The sequence below is a fragment of the Macaca mulatta genome, chromosome 13 (assembly GCF_049350105.2).
Source record: "Macaca mulatta isolate MMU2019108-1 chromosome 13, T2T-MMU8v2.0, whole genome shotgun sequence".
Lineage (NCBI taxonomy): Eukaryota > Metazoa > Chordata > Mammalia > Primates > Cercopithecidae > Macaca > Macaca mulatta.
This window is the reverse complement of record NC_133418.1, coordinates 18,835,822-18,855,440: the sequence shown is the minus strand read 5'-3', so window position 1 is coordinate 18,855,440 and position 19,619 is coordinate 18,835,822. Positions and strand designations below refer to the sequence as shown.

General features: G+C 39.7%; 1 protein-coding gene and 1 long non-coding RNA gene across 2 annotated transcripts in view; one reads left to right on the top strand and one right to left on the bottom strand.

Annotated features, from left to right (window-relative positions):
* The window catches only part of LOC144333696 (uncharacterized), a 298,635-nt gene that overhangs the window by 161,907 nt on the left and 117,109 nt on the right, over positions 1–19,619 (top strand). The window lies entirely within an intron of this gene.
* The window catches only part of LOC144333695 (sulfotransferase 1C4-like), a 30,477-nt gene continuing 12,274 nt past the window's right edge, over positions 1,417–19,619 (bottom strand). The window contains exons 5-7 of the mRNA XM_077958967.1: positions 17,309–17,403; positions 3,022–3,196; positions 1,417–1,606 (exon numbers count right to left, since the gene is read on the bottom strand). Coding sequence (XP_077815093.1) covers positions 1,491–1,606; positions 3,022–3,196; positions 17,309–17,403 — 386 coding nt within the window. The 3' untranslated portion in view covers positions 1,417–1,490. The remainder of the gene's footprint in view (positions 1,607–3,021; positions 3,197–17,308; positions 17,404–19,619) is intronic.

Genomic DNA, 19,619 nt, shown 5'->3' with positions numbered 1-19,619 from the left:
GTTGCCAGAAAGATGTTACAGGAAAGGGGTATTGATCCAGACCCCCAGAGAGGGTTCTTGGATGTTGCACAAGAAAGAATTCAGGGCGAGTCCATAGAATAAAGTGAAAGCAAGTTTATTAAGACAGCAAAGGAATAAAGAATGGCTACTCCATAGAGCAGGGCCAACAACTGCTGGTTGCCCATTTTTATGGTTATTTCTTGATTACATGCTAAACAATGGGTGGATTATTCATGCCTCCCCTTTTTAGACCAATAGGGTAACTTCCTGATGTTGCCATGGCATTTGTAAACTGTCATGGCGCTGGTGGGAATGTAGTAGTGAGGATGACCAGAGGTCACTCTCGTGGCCATGTTGCTTTTAGTGGGTTTCAGCCGGCTTCTTTACTGCAAGCTGTTTTATCAGTAAGGACTTTATGACCTGTATCTTGTACCAATCTCCTATCTCATCCTGTGACTCAGAATGCCTCAGCAGGTCTCTGCCTCATTTTACCCAGCCCCTATTCAAGATGCAGTTGCCCTGGTTTACACACCTCTGACACAGGGGTTGGGGGAAATGATAGAACTACATTCTCTTTTTCCTAAATATTGCTCTGCTTCTTGCTGCCTTTGGGTTTTGTCACTGGAGACTTACTTCATTGGGCCTTAAAGGATTTCTGGGTCTCAGGAGAGACCCCTGAAATGGGTGTCCCTAAGGTTTTTAAAAGTAAGCTATTAAGTAGGGCAAACTTGAACTCTTGAGGAAGAGGAGACATGAATGTTGACTGTGCTGAATGTGGAATGTGTGCTTTGAGGCCGGAGCATGGACTGTTGAAAAATATCCAAGGCTGCATATCTTAATTTCCACTGTTGCTTTCCTGGGACTCCATGCCATACAACTTTGTTTATTCTCCTCTTTGATCCCTCTGCACCAACAGTTTAGTGTAGTGCTTACCTGGTAATAACAGCTGTGCTCATGCTGTCATCTTTTATTAGGCTGTGCATTTCTTAGGGGTAAGGATCTTATTCTTATCATCTTTTGGTGCTGCCCATTGCCTGGCATGAAAAAGGTGCTCAAAATATGTCTGTTTTCAAATGAATGGGGCTGAAATTTTTGCTAAGTAAGATTATATTGCATAAAACTCTTGCAAGTAATGAAATAGATGTTTTAATTCAAATAAAACTATAAGAAAATACAGAAGGAGAATATATACATGGAACAGAAATGATTAAATATGTTTTATGTATATTACATGTTGAGATGTTGAAATTCACCTAAACCCTAAAAATCTGTGGAGAAGGGAGAAAAACACAAAGCATAATAATTACATAACAAGTCGGATTGTGGGTAATCCAAAAAGCAGATCAGATATTCAAGGATAAAGAATGTTCATGCCTTTGTTTAAAAACTCTTACACTGAGTCAGACAAACCATTAGTGGTATTTGGAAACAGATTTCTTTTTCACTTTGCAGAGGCTAGGGAGAGAATAAGTTTTACCCTCTCGCTGTGTTTATTTGAGTCCCATGCAAAATGACAGTGAAGTGTCAGCCATATTTTTCTCATGATATTCATTAAATTGCTTGTTCTGAGCTTCAGTGAACTGATTTTTCCAATCTCCCACAACTCCTGCAAAGAGTAATGCAGAGCATATTCAATGATATTTTCATAAACTTTGACTATTTTGGATTTAGATAATCTCATGCCTCTCAATACTTAGATTGCTTATATAGATATTAACACATTGTCCTGCTGACATTGAAATGAGAAAAGAGGTCACAGGTATGATTACTCCATTTCATAGGTGAGGTATTTGTAAATAGCAAGTTTTGTGTTTCAGTAAAGCCTGAACTCTAGATCACAGGTTCCCTAATTATCTGCACTTCTCTACTGTACCAGCACTTTCTTAAACCTCAATACATCTAACATTCTATTCAAGTTAGTGAGACCTAATTTTCTTACCCTCTCTTCAGAGGTCACCGAATGACCACATTCTCAGAGTATCATATGCTCCTTCCATCTGTGCCTCTAGTTCAGGCAAAATTCTCAGTTGAACACAACTGAGAATTCTCCTTTCCTATCTAAATTCTCATTGCTGTAAACATATCATTAAATTAAAGTAATAGAATATGAAGGAATGGTAGGATTGGCTAACTTTGTTTTATACTTATGCAATAGAGTATTCAATTTTTTTTTGGCTTCAACAGCCAAAAATTGTCAGACAGCTGACAGCAAGCTATTTTTCTTCTATTTGCCCCATAGTATTGAATCTATTTAGGCACTTTGAGCTGTATAACGTAATTTTCATGTGTGCTATGTAAATTTGCTTAATTGTCTGTGAGTAATACCATCACATCACTTACCAGTTGGTTTAAAAGAAAACTAGGCTAATTGATTAAATTGGAGTGGATACTTCTCCAATAAGCCTTGGATTTTTGCTTACTTTTTTTAAAAAAGGTACTAGATAATTTTTTTAAAAGTTACCAAAATAAAGAGAATGAAACAAAATTTGTCTTCATTTAAGGAGCCAACCATTGGATAGTGAAGGGTGCTCAATGGGCTGGAGGCTGAATCCTGTTCTGGCTAGCCTCTGACAATGATGACTCAGAGTCCTACCTTGGCCATTCTGTGAGATGACACAGACTGAGTAACACTCGAAGCGCCACCCTCTGACTCCTACGGCCAACAACATTTGCCACTATCTCCCAGAATATATTGGGAGGAACACTTGTTTCATGGAGATTAATAGGCTTTACTGGAGAAAGAGTTTTTGGTCACATATATTTTTGAAGCTTTGAGTTATGCAGAGTTAAACCAGTTTCCTTGCAGAAACTATAATATGCTTCAAAGGGTGTAGGGCAAGGTGTGTAGTGTCCCACACTTCTCTGATGGCGAAGCACATGCTCTCAGAATAAAGCTTTGAACAACTCACTTCAGGAAACACTGTAAACAGTGGTTTCAACTAGCTTGAACGTGGGAAGACATTGATAAATTGATATTGTTTATTCTGTTGTCAGAAGAAAGAGAAAGCAACTATACATCACCTTTTCTCAAGAATGGAGAGAGATTATGATTCATTTTAATTTCATTTATGTAGTTGGTCATGGGGTTCTTTTTCATTACATCAAATGAAGTGTTATAGACAATTTTGTCTAAAATCTCTTCTTTTAGGTTCTTCCCAAGGAATTCCATTATCTTTCTAATTTCACGTTTTGGATCCTGTTGGGGAGAGTAGAAGAAGAGAGCTCTCTAACAAAGGAAAAAATATAACAACAGTCAAACCTTAAAGAATTATGGGAATAATGGTTAAAATATTTTAAACAATGTCAGTTTATGTTTAAAAGTAATTTTGAAATGCTTTGCTTATTAACATATGCAGATCTGTAAATGTCAATTCAACAAATATGGCAATCTTAAAGTGCAGTGATATGCAAACAAGTGTGTTTGTTCCTGTGCTGTAGCTGATGTTAAGGGGACATGCTGAGAACGGTTTCATCTGGGAAGTTTAATGTTTTACTGGGAAGTATAATATTTTACTCACTTTCATTGTTAGCAGATAAGAAGTTATTTGGGAAAAACATCACAAGACAGCTGAAAAATTCTGAAGAGAAAAGACACAAACTCTTGGGAGCTCTATCACCTGAGAAACTCAAGTACTCATCCTGGAAGACGTAGGGCAAGATTATATTGCCTTTCTACTGCTGCAGCTGGTGGTCTCTTGAAAGGTCTACCTCCTGGCTGGAGGTCATGCAACTCAAGTCATTATAGCAACTCATAACAGAACAACCCTGCTCCAAAGAAGGAGAAAAAACAATAGCTAATTCCACTGCCCACATCACCCTGGCTAACCAGAAGTCTTGAGTCTTTCCATGTGGCAACTTCATTGCTAGAATAACCAGCATTCAAGAAAACCAGTGCACTAAACAAAACTACGAACAAGGACTCCTACAGAGTTCATTTCACTCCCTTGCCACCTCCATCACAATAGGTGCTGGTATCCATTGCTGAGACACCTGAAGATGGATCACATCACAGGACTCTCTGCAGACACTCCCCAGTGTCAGCCCATAGCCTGGTAACTCTATTCGGTGGTTAGGCCCAGAAGGGCAATAACAATCACTGCAGTATGGCTCTCAGAAAGCCCTAATCTTAGAGGAAAAGCAGGGAGAGCACCACATCAAGGAGTTACCCTGTGGGACAAAAGAATCTGAACAACAGTCCTTGGATTCCAGATCTTTCCACTGAAAGAGTCTGCCCAAATGAGAAGGAACCAGAAAAGTATTTCTGGTAGTATGACAAAACGAGGTTCTGTAACATCCCTAAAAGATCACACTAGTTCTCCAGCAATGAATCCAAACCAAGAAGAAATCTCTGAATTACCAGAAAAAGAATTCAGAAGATTGATTATTAAGCTACTCAAGAAGATACCAGAGAAAGATAAAAACCAATTTAAAGATATTTAAAAAATTAGAGGATATGAATGAAAAAGTCTCCAGAGAAATAGATATCATAGGGAAAAGACAATCAGAACTTCTGGAAATGAAAGACACACTTAGAGAAATGGAAAATATACTGGCAAATTTCAACAATAGAATTGAACAAGTAGAAAAAAGTAGTTCAGAACTTGAAGGCAAGGCTTTTGAATTAACCCCATTCAACAGAGACAAAAAAGAACCAAAAAATGAACAAAGCCTTCAAGAAATTTGGGATTATGTTAAACAAAAATAAGAATAATTGGTGTTCCTGAAGAAGATAAATCTAACAGTTTGGGAAAGTTATTTAAGAGAATAATCGAGAAAAATTTCCCTGGTCTTGCTAGAGATCTGGACATCCAAATACAAGAAGCTCAAAGAATACCTAGGAAATTCATTGTGAAAAAGATCTTCACCCAGGTACATAGTCATCAGGTTATCTAAAGTCCAGACAAAGTAACGATTTTTTTTTTTTTTTTTTTTTTTGATATGGTCTTTTGCTCTTGTCGCTCAGGCTAGAGTGCAATGAATGGCATGATCTTGGGTCATCGCAACCTACACCTCCCAGGTTCAAGCGATTCTCCTTCCTGCCTCAGCCTTCCAAGTAGCTGGGATTACAGGCATGCACCACCACTCCCCACTACTTTTGCATTTTTAGTAGAGATGGGGTTTCTCCATGTTGGTCAGGCTGGTCTTGAACTCCAAACCTCAGGTGATCCACCCGCCTTGGCCTCCCAAAGTGCTGGGATTACAGGCATAAGCCACCATGCCCGGCTAGAATCTTAAGAGCTGTGAATCAAAAACATCAGTTAACCTATATAGAAAAACCTATTGGATTAATGCAGATTTCTCAGCAGAAACCTTGCAAACCAGAAGGGATTGGGGTCCTACCTTTAGCCTCCTTAAACAATATAATTAACAGTGAAGAACTTTGTATCTAACAAAACTAGCTTTGTAATGAAGGAGAGATAAACTCTTTTTCAGACAAACAAATGCTCAGGGAATTCAGCGCTTGCAGAGTGCTGGCAAGCTCTGCAAGACATGCCAAAAGGAGTTCTAAATCTTGAAACAAAACCTTAAAATACGCAAAAATAGAACCTCCTTAAGGCATAAACCTCACAGGACCTATAAAACAATAACACAGTGAAAAAAGCCCAAAGTATTCAGGCAACAACTAGCATCATGAATAGAACGGCACCTCAAATCTCATTACAGACATTGAATGTAAATGACCTACAGGCTCCACTTACAAGATACAGAATGGCAGAATGGATAAAAATCCACCAACCACATATCTCCTGTCTTCAAGAGACTCACCTAACACATAAAGACTCATATAAACTTAAGGTAAGGGGGTGGAGAAAGATAATCCATGAAAATGGAAACCAAAAGTGAGCAGGAGTAGCTATTCTTATATTGGAAAAAACAGACTTTAAAGCAACAACAGTTAAAAAAGACAAAAGGGAAGATGGTCAAATAGGAACAGCTCTGGTCTACAGCTCCCAGTGAGATCGATGCAGAAGATGGGTGATTTCTGCATTTCCAACTGAGGTACCTGGTTCATCTCATGGGGACTGGTTGGACAGTGGGTGCAGCTCACGGAGGGTGAGCTGAAGCAGGGCAGGGTGTCACCTCACCCAGGAAGTGCAAGGGGTCAGGGGATTTCCCTTTCCTAGCCATGGGAAGCCATGAGTGACTGTACCTGGAGGAGCGGTACACTCCTGCCCAAATACTGCAATTTTCCCACTGTCTTTGCAACCAGCAGACCAGGAGATCCCCTCCTGTGCCTGGCTTGGCAGCTCCCACACTCATGGAGCCGTGTTTGCTGCTAGCGCAGCAGTCTGAGATTGACCTGGGACGTGGTAGCTTGGTGGGGGGAGGGGCATCCACCATTGATGAGGCTTGAGTAGATAATTCCATGCTCACAGTGTAAACAAAGTGGCAGGGAAGCTCGAACTGGGTGGAGCCCACCACAGCTCAGCAAGGCCTAATACCTCTCTAGATTCCACCTCTGGGGGTAGGGCATATCTGAACAAAAGGCAGCAGACAGCTTATCCAGACTTAAACATCCCTGTCTAACAGCTCTGAAGGAGGAGTGGATCTCCCAGCATCGTGTTCGAGCTCCAATAATGGACAGACTGCCTCCTCAAGTGGGTCCCTGAGTCCCATGTAGCCTGACTGGGAGAAACCTCCCAGTAGGGGCCGACAGACACCTTATACAGGCAGGTGCCCCTCTGGGATGAAGCTTCCAGAAGAAGGATCAGGCAGCAATATTTGCTGTCCTTCAGCCTCCACTGGTGATACCTAGGCAAACAGGGTCTGGAGTGGACCTCCAGCAAACTTCAACAGACCTGCAGCTAAGGGGCCTGTTAGAAAATTCCAAAAACCAGAAGGCCTCTTCTCCTCCAAAGTATCACAGCTCCTCACTAGCAAGGGAAGAAAACTGGACAGAGAATGAGTTTGATGAGTTGAGAGAAGTAGGCTTCAGAAGGTGGGCAATAACAAACTTCTCCAAGCTAAAGGAGCATGTTCTAACCCATTGCAAGGAAGTGAAAATTCTTGAAAAAAGGTTAGATGAATGGCTAACTATAATAAACAGTGCAGAAAAGAGCTTAAATGACCTGACGGAGCTGAAAACCACAGTACAAGAACTTAGTGAAGCATACACAAGCTTCAGTAGCCAATTTGATCAAATGGAAGAAAGGATATCAGTGATTGAAGATCAAATGGAATAAAGTGAGAAGACAAGATTAGAGAAAAAAGAGTGAAAAGAAATGAACAAAGCCTCCAAGAAATATGGGACTATGTGAAAAGACCAAGTCTACGTTTGCTTGGTGTACCTGAAAGTGACCAGGAGAATGGAACCAAGTTAGAAAACACTCTTCAGGATATTATCCAGGAGAACTTCCCCAGTGAAGGAGAAATAAAATCCTTTACAGACAAGGAAATGCTGAGAGATTTTGTCATCACTAGGCCGGCCTTACAAGAGCTCCTGAAGTAAGCAGTAAACATGGATAGGAACAACCGGTACCAGCCACTGAAAAAACATGCCAGATTATAAAGACCATTGTTGCTATGAAGAAACTGCATCAATTAACAGGCAAAATAATCAGCTAGCATCATAATGACAGGATCAAATTCACACATAAAAATATTAACCTTAAATGTAAATGGGCTAAATGCCCCAGTTAAAAGACACAGACTGGCAAACTGGATAAAGAGTCAAGACTCATTGGTGTGCTGTATTCAGGAGACCCATCTCATGTGCAAAGACACACATAGGCTCAAAATAAAGGGATGGAGGAATATTTACCAAGCAAATGGAAAGCAAAAAAAATGCAGGGCATTGCAATCCTGGTCTCTGATAAAACATACTTTAAGCCATCAAAGATCAAAAGAGACAAAGAAGGCCATTACATAATGGTAAATGGATCAATTCAACAAGAAGAGCTAACTATCCTAAACATATATGCACCCAATACAGGAGCATCCAGATTCAGACCTACAAAGAGACTTACACTCCCACACAATAATAATGGGAGACTTTAACACCCCACTGTCAATATTGGACAGATCAACAAGACAGAAAATTGACAAGGATATCCAGGACTTGAACGTAGCTCTGGACCAAGCAGACCTAAGAGACATCTACACAACTCTCCACCCCAAATCAGCAGAATATACATTCTTCTCAGCATCACATCACACTTATTCTAAAATTGAGCACATAATTGGAAGTAAAACATTCCTCAGCAAATGTAAAAGAACAGAAATCACAACAAACTGTCTCTTAGACCACAGTGCAATCAAATTAGAACTCAGGATTAAGAAACTCACTCAAAACTGCACAACTACATGGAAACTGAACAACCTGTTCCTAAATGACTACTGGGTAAATAACAAAATAAAGGCAAAAATAAAGCTGTTCTTTGAAACCAATGAGAACAAAAACACAATGTACCACAATCTCGGACACATTTAAAGCAGTGTATAGAGGGAAATTTATAGTGCACTAAATGCCCATAAGAAAAAGCAGGAGAGATATAAATTTGACACCCTAACATTACAATTGAAAGAACTAGAGAAGCAAGAGCAAACAAATTCGAAAGCTAACAGAAGACAAGAAATAACTAAGATCAGAGCAGAACTGAAGGAGATAGAGGCACAAAACCCTTCAAAAAAATCAATGAATCCAGGAGCTGGTTTTTTGAAAAGATCAACAAAATAGACCAATTGCAAGAGTAATAAAGAAGAAAAGAGAGAAGAATCAAATAGACGCAATAAAAAATGATAAAGGGGATATCACCACCAATCCCACAGAAATACAAACTGCTGTCAGAGAATACTATAAACACCACTATGCAAATAAACTAGAAAATCTAGAAGAAATAGACAAATTCCCAGATACATACACCCTTCCAAGACTAAACCGGGAAGAAGGTGAGTCTCTGAATAGACCAATAACAGGTTCTGAAATTGAGGCAATAATTAATAGTCTACCAACCAAAAAAAGTCCAGAACCAGACAGATTCACTGCTGAATTCTACCAGAGGTACAAAGAGGAGCTGGTACTATTCCTTCTGAAACTATTCGACCAATGGAAAAAGAGGGAATCCTCCCTAACTCATTTTATGAGGCCATTATCATCCTGATACCAAAGCCTGGCAGAGACACAACAAAAGAAGAGAATTTTAGGCCAATATCTCTGATGAACATTGATGCAAAAATCCTCAATAAAATACTGGCAAACCAAATCCAGCAGCACATCAAAAAGCTTATCCACTATGATCAAGTCGGCTTCATCCCTGGGCTGCAAGGCTGGTTCCACATATGCAAATGAATAAATGTAATCCATCACATAAACGGAACCAATGACAAAATCCACATGATTATCTCAATAGATGCAGAAAAGGCCTTTGACAAAATTTAATAGCCTTTTGTGCTAAAAACTCCCAAAAAACTAGGTATTGATGCAATGTATCTCAACATAATAAGAGCTATTTATGACAAGCCCACAGCTAATATCATACTGAATGGGCAAAAACTGGAAGCATTCCCTTTGAAAACTGGCACAAGACAAGGATGCCCTCTCTCACCACTCCTATTCAACATAGTATTGGAAGTTCTGCCCAGGGCAATCAGGCAAGAGAAAGCAATAAATGGCATTCAAATAGGAAGAAAGGAAGTTAAATTGTCTCTGTTTGCAGATGACATGATTGTATATTTAGAAAACCCCATCATCTCAGCCCCAAATCTCTTCAGGCTGATAGGCAACTTCAGCAAAGTCTCAGGATACAAAATCAATGTGCAAAAATCACAAGCATTCCTATACACCAATAACAGACAAACAGAGAGCCAAATCATGAGTGAACTCCCATTCACAATTGCTTCAAAGAGAATAAAATACCTAGGAATACAACTTACAAGGGATGTGAAGGACGTCTTCAAGGAGAACTACAAACCACTGCTCAACAAAATAAAAGAGGACACAAACAAATGGAAGAACATTCCATGCTGATGTATAGGAAGAACCAATCTCGTGAAAATGGCCTTATTGCCCAAAGTAATTTATAGATTCAATGCTATTCCCATCAAACTACCACTGACTTTCTTCACAAAATTGGAAAAAAAACTACTTTAAACTTCATATGGAACCAAAAAAGAGCCTGTATAGCCAAGACAATCCTTCACAAGAAGAACAAAGCTGGAGGCATCACGCGACCTGACTTCAAACTTTACTACAAGGCTACAGTAACCAATACATCATGGTACTGGTACCAAAATAGATATATAGACCAATGGAACCTAACGGAGGGCTCAGAAATAACATCACACATCTGCCACCATCTGATCTTTGACAAACTTGACACACACAAGCAATGGGGAAAAGATTCCCTATTTAATAAATGCTGTTGGGAAAACTGGCTAGCCATATGCAGAAAACTGAAACTAGACCCCTTCCTTACACCTTATACAAAAATCAACTCAAGATGGATCAAAGACTTAAACATAAGACCTAGGACCATAAAAATCCTAGAAGAAAACCAGGCCAATACCATTCAGGACATAGGCATGGACAAAGCCTTCATATCTAAAACACCAAAAGCAATGACAACAAAAGCCAAAATTGGCACATGGGATCTAATTAAACTAAAGAGCTTCTGCACAGCAAAAGAAACTATCATCAGAGTGAGCAGGCAACCCACAGAATGGGAGAAAATTTTTGCAATCTATTGATCTGACAAAGGGCTAATATCCAGAATCTACAAATAACTTAAAAAAAATTTATAAGGAAAAAGCAAACAACCCCATCAAAAAATGGGCAAAGGATATGAACAGACACTTCTCAAAAGAAGGCATTTCTGCAGTCAACAGACATATGAAAAAGTGCTCATCATCACTGGTCATTAGAGAAATGCAAATCAAAACCACAATGAGATACCATCTCGTGCCAGTTAGAATGGCCATCATTACAAAGTCAGGAAACAACAGATGCTGGAGAGGTTGTGGAAAAACAGGAACACTTTTACACTGTTGGTGGAAGTGTAAATTAGTTCAACTATTGTGGAAGACAGTGTGGCGATTCCTCAAGGATCTAGAACTAGCAATCACATTACTGGGAATATACCCAAAGGATTATAAATCATTCTATGATAAATACACATGCATACATGTGTTTATTGTGGCACTATTCCAATAGCAAAGACTTGGAACCAACCCAAATGTCCATCAGTGATCGAATGGATTAAGAAAATGTGGCACATATACACCATGGAATCCTATGCAGCCATAAAAAAGAATGAGTTCATGTCCTTTGCAGGGACATGGATAAAGCCGGAAACCATCATTCGCAGCAAACTATCACAAGATCAAAAAACCAAACACTGTCTGTTCTCATTCATAAGTGGGAGTTGAACAATGAGAACACATGAGACACAGGGAGGGGATCATCACACACTAGGGCCCGTGGGTGTGGGGGCTTGGGGAGGGATAACATCAGGAGAAATACCTAATGTAGGTGATGGGTTGATGGGTGCGGCAAACCACCATGGCACATGTATTTCTATATAACAAAACTGCATGTTCTGCATATGTAACCCAGAAGTTAAAGTATGATAATAATAAAAGAAGACAAAAGGGACAGTATACAATCATGAAAGGACTAGCCAAATAGGAAAATATCACAAACCTAAATATATATGCACCTAACACTGGAGCTCCCAATTTTATAAAGCAATCACTACTGGACCTGAGAAATGAGATAAATGGCAACACAATAGTAGCGGGGGACTTCAATACTCCACTGACAGCACTAGACAGGTCATCAAGACAGAAAATCAACAAACAAACAATGGATTTAAACTATATCCTAGAACAAATAGACTTAACAGACATTTACAGGACATTCTATGCAACAACTGCAGAATATAAATTCTTTTTATCAGCACATGAAACATTCTCCAAGACAGACCTTGTAATAGGCCACAAAATAAGCCTCAATAAATTTAAGAAAACTGAAATCATATCAATCTCTCAGATCAAGTGGAATAAAACTGGAAATTAACTTCAAAAGGAATCCGCAAAGCTATACGAATGCATGGAAATTAAATACTCTTTTCTTGAATGATCCTTGGGTCAACAATGAAATCAAGATGGAAATTAAAAAATTATTTGAATAAAATGATAATAGTGACATGACCAACCAAAACCTCTGGTATACAGCCAAAGTGGAGCTAAGAGGAAAGTTCATAGTATTAAATGCCTACATCAAAATGTCTGAAAGAGCACAAATAGAAAATGTAAACTCACACCTCAAGGAACTAGAGAAAACAGAACAAACCAAATCCAAACCCAGGAGAAGAAAAGAAATGACCAAGACCAGGGCAGAACTAAATGATATTAAAACAAAAAAGATAAATGAAACAAAAAGCTCATTCTTTGAAATGATAAAATCAATAGACCATTAGTGAGATTAATCAAGAAAAGAGAGAAGATCAAAATAAGCTCAATTAGAAAATGGGAGATATTACAACCAATATCACAAAAATAGAAAAGATCATTTAAGACTACTATGAACACCTTTAAGCACACAAACTAGCAAACCTAGAAGAGATGGATAAGTTCCTGGAAGTATATAACTCTCCTAGATTAAACCAGGAAGAAATAGAAACTCTGAGCAGACCAATAGCAAGTAGTGACATTGAAACAGTATTAAAAAATTGCCAACAAAAAAGTCTAGGAACAGATGAATTAAGAGCTGAATTCTATGAGACATTCAAAGAAGAATTGGCACCAATCTTATTGAAACTATTCGAAAGATAGAGAAAGAGGCAGTCCTCCCTAAATGACTCCGTGAAGCCAGTATTATCCTAATATAAAAGCCAGGAAAGGACATAACAAAAAAAATTACAGACCAATATCCCTCGTGAACATAGATGCAAAAATATTCAACAAAATACTAGCTAACTGAATCCCACAGCATATCAAAAAGATAATACACCATGATCAAGTGGGGTTCATACCAGGGAGGCATAGAATGATTTATAATCCTTTGGGTATATTCCCAGTAATGTGATTGCTAGTTCTAGATCCTTGAGGAATCGCCACACTGTCTTCCACAATAGTTGAACTAATTTACACTTCCACCAACAGTGTAAAAGTGTGCCTGTTTTTCCACAACCTCTCCAGCATCTGTTGTTTCCTGACTTTGTAATGATGGCCATTCTGCCATGCAAGTGAATAAATGTGATACACCACATAAACAGAAGTAAAAACAAAAATCATACGATCATCTCAATAGATTCAGGAAAAGCCTTTGACAAAATCCAGTACCCCTTTATGATCAAAACCCTCAGCAAAATCAGCATTGAAGGGACGTACCTTAAGATAGTAAAAGCCATCTAGGACAAGCCCACAGCCAGCGTTATACTGAATAGGGGAAAGATGAAAGTATTTTTCCTGAGAACTGGAAGAAGAAAAGGTTGCCCACTTTCACCACTTCTATTCAACATAGTACTGGAAGTCCTAGCCAGACAAGAGAAAGAAATAAAGGGCATCCAAATTGGTAAAGAGGAAGTCAAAATGTTGCTGTTTTCCAGTAACATGACTGCATACCTAGAAAACCCTAAAGACTCATCCAAAAAGCTCCTAGATCTGATGAATGAATTCAGTAAAGTTTCAGGATACAAAATCAATGTACACAAATTAGTAGCACTGCTATACACCAACAGTGACCAAGCTAAGAATCAAATCAAGAACTCAACCCCCTTTACAATAGCTGCAAAAAATAAAATACTTAGTAATATGCCTAATTAAAGAGGTGAAATACTCTACAAGGAAAACTACAAAAAACTTGTGAAAGAAATCATAGATGACACAAACAAATAGAAGCACACCCCATGCTGACGGATGGGTAGGATCAATATTGTGAAAATGACCATACTGCCAAAAGCAATCTATAAATTCAATGCAATTCCCATCAAAATACCATCTTTTTTTTTTTTTTTTTTGAGACAGAGTCTCACTCTCGTCTAGGCTGGAGTGCAATGGCGTGATCTTGGCTCACCGCAACCTCCACCTCCCGGGTTCAAGTGATTCTCCTGCCTCAGCCTCTTGAGTAGCTGGGATTACAGGCATGTGCCACCATGGCCAGCTAATTTTGTATTTTTAGTAGAGATGGGGTTTCACCATGTTGACCAGGTTGGTCTTGAACTCCTGACCCGCCTTGGCCTCCCAAAGTGTTGGGATTATAGGCATGAGTGTCTGTGCCCGACTGTCATTATTTTATACAGAACTAGAAAAAACAATTGTAAAACTTATATGGAACAAAAAAGGAGCTTGCATAGCCAAAGCAAGCCTAAGCAAAAAGAACATATCTGGAGACATCACATTACCCAACTTTAAACTATACTACAAATCTATAGTTACCAAAACAGCATGGTACTTGTATAAAAACAGGCACATAGACCAATGGAACAGAATAGAAAACTCAGAAATAAAGTGAAATACTTACAGCCAACTGGCCTTTGACAAGGCAAACAAAAACATAAAGTGGGGAAAGGACATCCTATTCAACAAATGGTGCTGGGATAATTGGCAAGCCACATATAGAAGAATGAAACTGGATTCTCATTTTTAACCTTATACAAAAATCAACTCAAGATGGATCAAAGACTTAAATCTAAGACCTGAAACCATAAAAGTTATAGAAGATAACATTGGAAAATCTCTTCTAGACATTGGCCTAGGCAAAGAGTTTATGGCCAAGACACCCTAGAAGCAAACACAACAAAAACAAAGATAAATAGACGGGAATTAATTAAACTAAAAAGCTTCTGCACAGCAAAAGAAATAATCAGCAGAGTTAACAGACAACCCACAGTGTGGGAGAAAATATTAACAAACTATGCATCTGATACAGGAGTAATATCCAGAATTGACAAGGAACTCAAAGAAATCAACAAGAAGAAACAAACCCATCAAAAAGTGGTCTAAGGACATGAATAGACAATTCTCAAAATAAGATATACACATGGCCAACCAACATATGAAAATGCACATCACTAATTATTAGGAAAATGCAAATAAAATTACAATGTGATACCACCTTATTCCTGCAAGAATGACCATGATTAAAAAATTAAAAAATGATAGATGTTGGCATGGATATGGTAAAAAGGAAATAGTTTTACACTGCTGGTGTGAATGTAAACTAGTACAACCACTATGGAAGACAGTATGGGGAGTCCTTAAAGAACTAAAAGTAGAGCTACCACTTGATCCAGCAAACTAGTAAAACTCTACTGGATATCTACCCAGAGGAAATGAAGTCATTATATGAAAAAGACACTTGCACATGCATGTTTATAACAGCACAATTTGCAACTGCAAAAATATGGAAAAGGCCTAAATGCTTATCAACAAATGAGTGGATAAATGTGATGTATATATCATGGACTACTACTCAGCTATAAACAGAAATGAAGTAATGGTATTCACAGCAACCTGGATGCAGTTGGTGACTATTATTCCTTTTTATTTATTTATTTATATTTTGAGACAGAGTCTCACTCTGTTGCCCAGGCTGGAATGCAGTGGCGCAATTTTGGCTCGCTGCAAGTTCCACCTCCCGGGGTTCACACCATTCTCCTGCCTCAACTTCCTGAGTAGCTGGGACTACAGTCACCCACCACCACACCTGGCTAATTTTTTGTATTTTTTGTAGAGACAAGGTTTCACAGTGCTAGCCAGGATGATCTCAATCTCCTGTCTTCGTGATCTGCCCGCCTCAGGCTCTGAAAGTGCTGGGATTACAGGCGTGAGCCACTGCACCCGGCCTGGAGACCATTAGAAGTAACTCAGGAATGAAAAACCAAACATGGTGTGTTCTCATTTATAAGTGGGAGCTAAACTATGAGGATGCAAAGGCATAAGAATGATATAAAGGACTATGGGCACTTGGGCAGAAGTGTGGGAGGAGGTGAGGGATAGAAGATTACACATTGGGTGCAGTGTACCCTGCTTGGGTGATGGGTGCACCAAAATCTCAGAAATCACACACAGAGAACTTATCCATGTAACAACACACATGTTTCCCCAAAACTATTGAAATAATAATAGTAATAAGTAAATAAAAAAAGAAGGTACTTGGGAGAAGAGGTGGGTATCTTTCAAAATAAGCAAGCTGTATTTCCTCCTTCTGATTGGAGAAACAAAAATATATGGCATCCTCACCGCTCTGGCATGGCACAAAAGCAGCATGGTGCCGTTTTGTCTCTGTTGCTGCTTTTGATGTCTCCTGACTCTACATCTGAGCTTATTCCTGACTGTGGGCCTCCTGGGAAGACCTCTTGGCAGATAGACCTCACAAAAGCCCCTTACTCTCTGAGATAAGTTCCCACCTCATCCAGAAGTGAAGAGGAGGGGTTCAGTTTGGTGTGAGAGTCACCTGGTTTGGAGATCTCCAGGCTCACCTTGCAGGCCTCCTCTCTCCTCACTAGCAGTTCTGTCTCATGTCTGTCCTTCTTGCCTAGCTTGCCCAGCCCGTGCTGCTCCTTTGCTCCCTGGCACAGACACAGGGCTGGGGGAGGTGAGGGCTGTGCTAGCACCTACAAAGCTGTATAGAGCAAGGACAAACAGAAAGAGGAACTTTGACATTACCTGAATAGATAGAAGGAAAGAAGCCAGGATTCTGTCTACCCAGAGGGGAAAGAGGAAATAGAAGCCATGGTCAGTGAAGGACACAAGTTGGTTATTGAACCCAGTCCTAAATCAAGGCTTGGAGACCAGTCAGGAACACTGTGCCATAATTATTTATTTTACATAGAAACTTATGAGACAGATTTGAATCAGGAATTGCACATGCAAAAGATGTTGCTGATGAAGATCTTTTGTTTAAAATGACAAAATTTTAGTATTTTAAGAAAGCATACAAATCAAATCAGCTATATTCTTCCTCACTAGTTCTTTCCTGTTAGGGTTCTTAATTCTTTTCCTCAGAAGTCAGAGCAAGTTATGGTGGGAGGTAGAGATTTTGGAAGGAGGAATCTAGAGACCTAGAGAGGAAGAAAACTGGCTCAAAAAGGACATGTCTTCTATGCTTTTGGATGAGGTAGGAATCGACTCCAGAGTGCAGTGAGACTGCAGGAGGAAGCAGGCTGCCTACTATGGAAAACCATATATAAGGTATTTTGTGTGGAATTTCGTATGCTACATGGCAAGGTGGTTGGAGAAGTTGGAGTTGACATGCAAAATATTTTACATAGATAAACTTTCAAGTATGACTTGCCTTCTTTTCTGTCATGGAACTCTAACTCTGAGACAAAATACTGTGAAATTAAAATTCAAATATTATTCTTACTTTCATCATATCTTCATAGAAAAGATAAAGAATGGGGTGGCTGTCTTTCTTCTTCCACCAGCCTTTCACATGGTTGAACCAGGACCCCCATACCACTGAAAGAAAGACACATACATATGTGGGCCATGGGAAGCTGATAGTAGAAAAACCCAGGGAAAAAAACTAAGCTGTTTCCAGAAGATACAAATGGAAGATGTGATCAGGAGAACTTACTTATCACACTTCCTGTCTCTGTTTCAGCACAACTTTTCTTCCTTTTGTAAGCTGGCAAGATTACTATCTTAGTCTCCAGAACCTGTTAGGCTTGAATCTTAGCTTTGACCCTTAGAGCTGCATGACCCTGGGCAAGTTACTTAACCTCTCCGATTCTGTGCTTTTTAAAAACAATCTTCTGAAAGGAGGTTAGTAATAGTAACTGTCTTGTAAGGTAATGTTTGTATAAATGTATTCTGTAACATCTACTGTGTGCTCAGCACTGTCCTAGGTATTAGAGACAGAGCAGTGCACACAAGATAGTCAGAAAGCCCTGCTTTTGGAAGTACATTTTATGGGGGAGACAAAAGAGATAGATGTGAAATATGCAGAATGCTAGAACACAGTGTGTGCTTAGCAAAACAAATAACCCAAATAACAAAACAAATACCCAGGGAAGGATAGGGAAAACTTTGATAGTACATAGGAGGCTGACAGGTAGGTAGGCTGGTCAGAAGAAGGGATTATTGAGCACAACCCTGAAAAAAGGGAAAGGAGGAACCCTGCTGGGCAGAGAGTACAGCCAGGGGAGGCACTGGGTAGGAGGTTCTGGGTGTGCCTGGGGGACCAGGACAGAGTGAGTGAGGCCAGGGGAGTGGGGAGAGATGCAAGAAGTGTGAGGCCTGGCCCTGTGGGCCTGTGCGATGCCCTAAGTACTCTGACTTTACTCTGAGTGAGATGGGATGCCAGTCGTGGGCTTCCGATATAGGAGTTGCATGATCTGACTTCCCTTTTAGTAGAATCTCTCTGGTTTCTCTGTTGAGAGTAGAGTGTAGGTTGGCAAGGGCAAAAGTCGGGGCAGAGGCTGTTTCATTCATCCAGGGAAAATCTGATGATACTTTGGCCCAAACTAAGTCCAGAATCTGACCGATCCTCGCACTTCCGGAAGTGTGCAATCTAATCACACTTAGCGTTGACAGATTTTCTTGTGGGGTTTTTCTTTCGGGGGCTGGATGGGATATATGAGAAACAAAGAGGCTCAAGATAAGATCAAGATTTTAGGCCTGAGTAATTTAAGGGACAGAGTCACAATTAACAAGAAGGAGAGGCTGAAGGAAAAGCAGGTTCTGCAGGAGAGGCAGGAATTAAGATTTGGACACATGAAGTCTAAGATGCCCCGTAAACATCCCGGTGGAATGTTGGTAAGGCAGCTGGGTCTATGCACCTGGAGCCCACAGCCAAGGCCAGGACTAGTGCAAATCTTGGAGTCATCAGCAGACAGGTGACATCTGAAACCACAAAGTGAGTGATATTGAGCAAGGAATGATGTAGGTAGAAGAGAGAAAGGAGCCAACTGTAGACATCTGGGAGATAAAGAGAAACCAGCAAAGGAGATGGGAAGGAACAGAGACATGAGAGGAATGTCAGGGGAGGCTGGGGTCCTGGGAGCCAATAAGAAATCATTTCAAGGAAGAGAGAGTGTGACCAATTGCGTTAGATGATGTTGATGGATTAAATGAGATGAGGACAGAGTATTGATCATTGGGTTTAGTGATGTGGAAGTCATGGTGACCCTGGCAGAACAGGTTTGGTGGTGTTGGGAGAGAAACTGAGGATAATAGTGTAAGCCAGTGCTACAAGGTGTTTGCAGTAAATGGAGGGAAAGATGGGGGAGGTAACTGGGGTTGGGGAGGTAGGGTCGACAGAGTGGTTTTTAAATGTTATTTTATTTTAAGGTGGGAGAAATAATAGCATGGGCCAATGCTAAGACATATAAAAGCATTAGTCTGGTAGTGCCTAGGACACAGTATAATAGTGTCTGACACATAGTAGCTACTCAACAAAAGTCATTTAAAAATTTAACTAAAAACTTCAGTAATATTTTCCCCTTTCTTCTATTATATTATCCCTTCTGTCAAAATTTTCCTTTCTTATGTTTTATTCACACAGCGTAAAGATTAGGTAGGCTGTGTCTAAAAGTCTCTTTGATACTAGGATGTCTAAGAGCACTTCGGTCCCACTCCCAGTGATAGCTTCCAATCATTAGGGAGTATCTATTCAACCCCTTTCTCTCTTCTGGCATGCAATGTAGTCGTAGGGTGACCAGACATTCTATTCT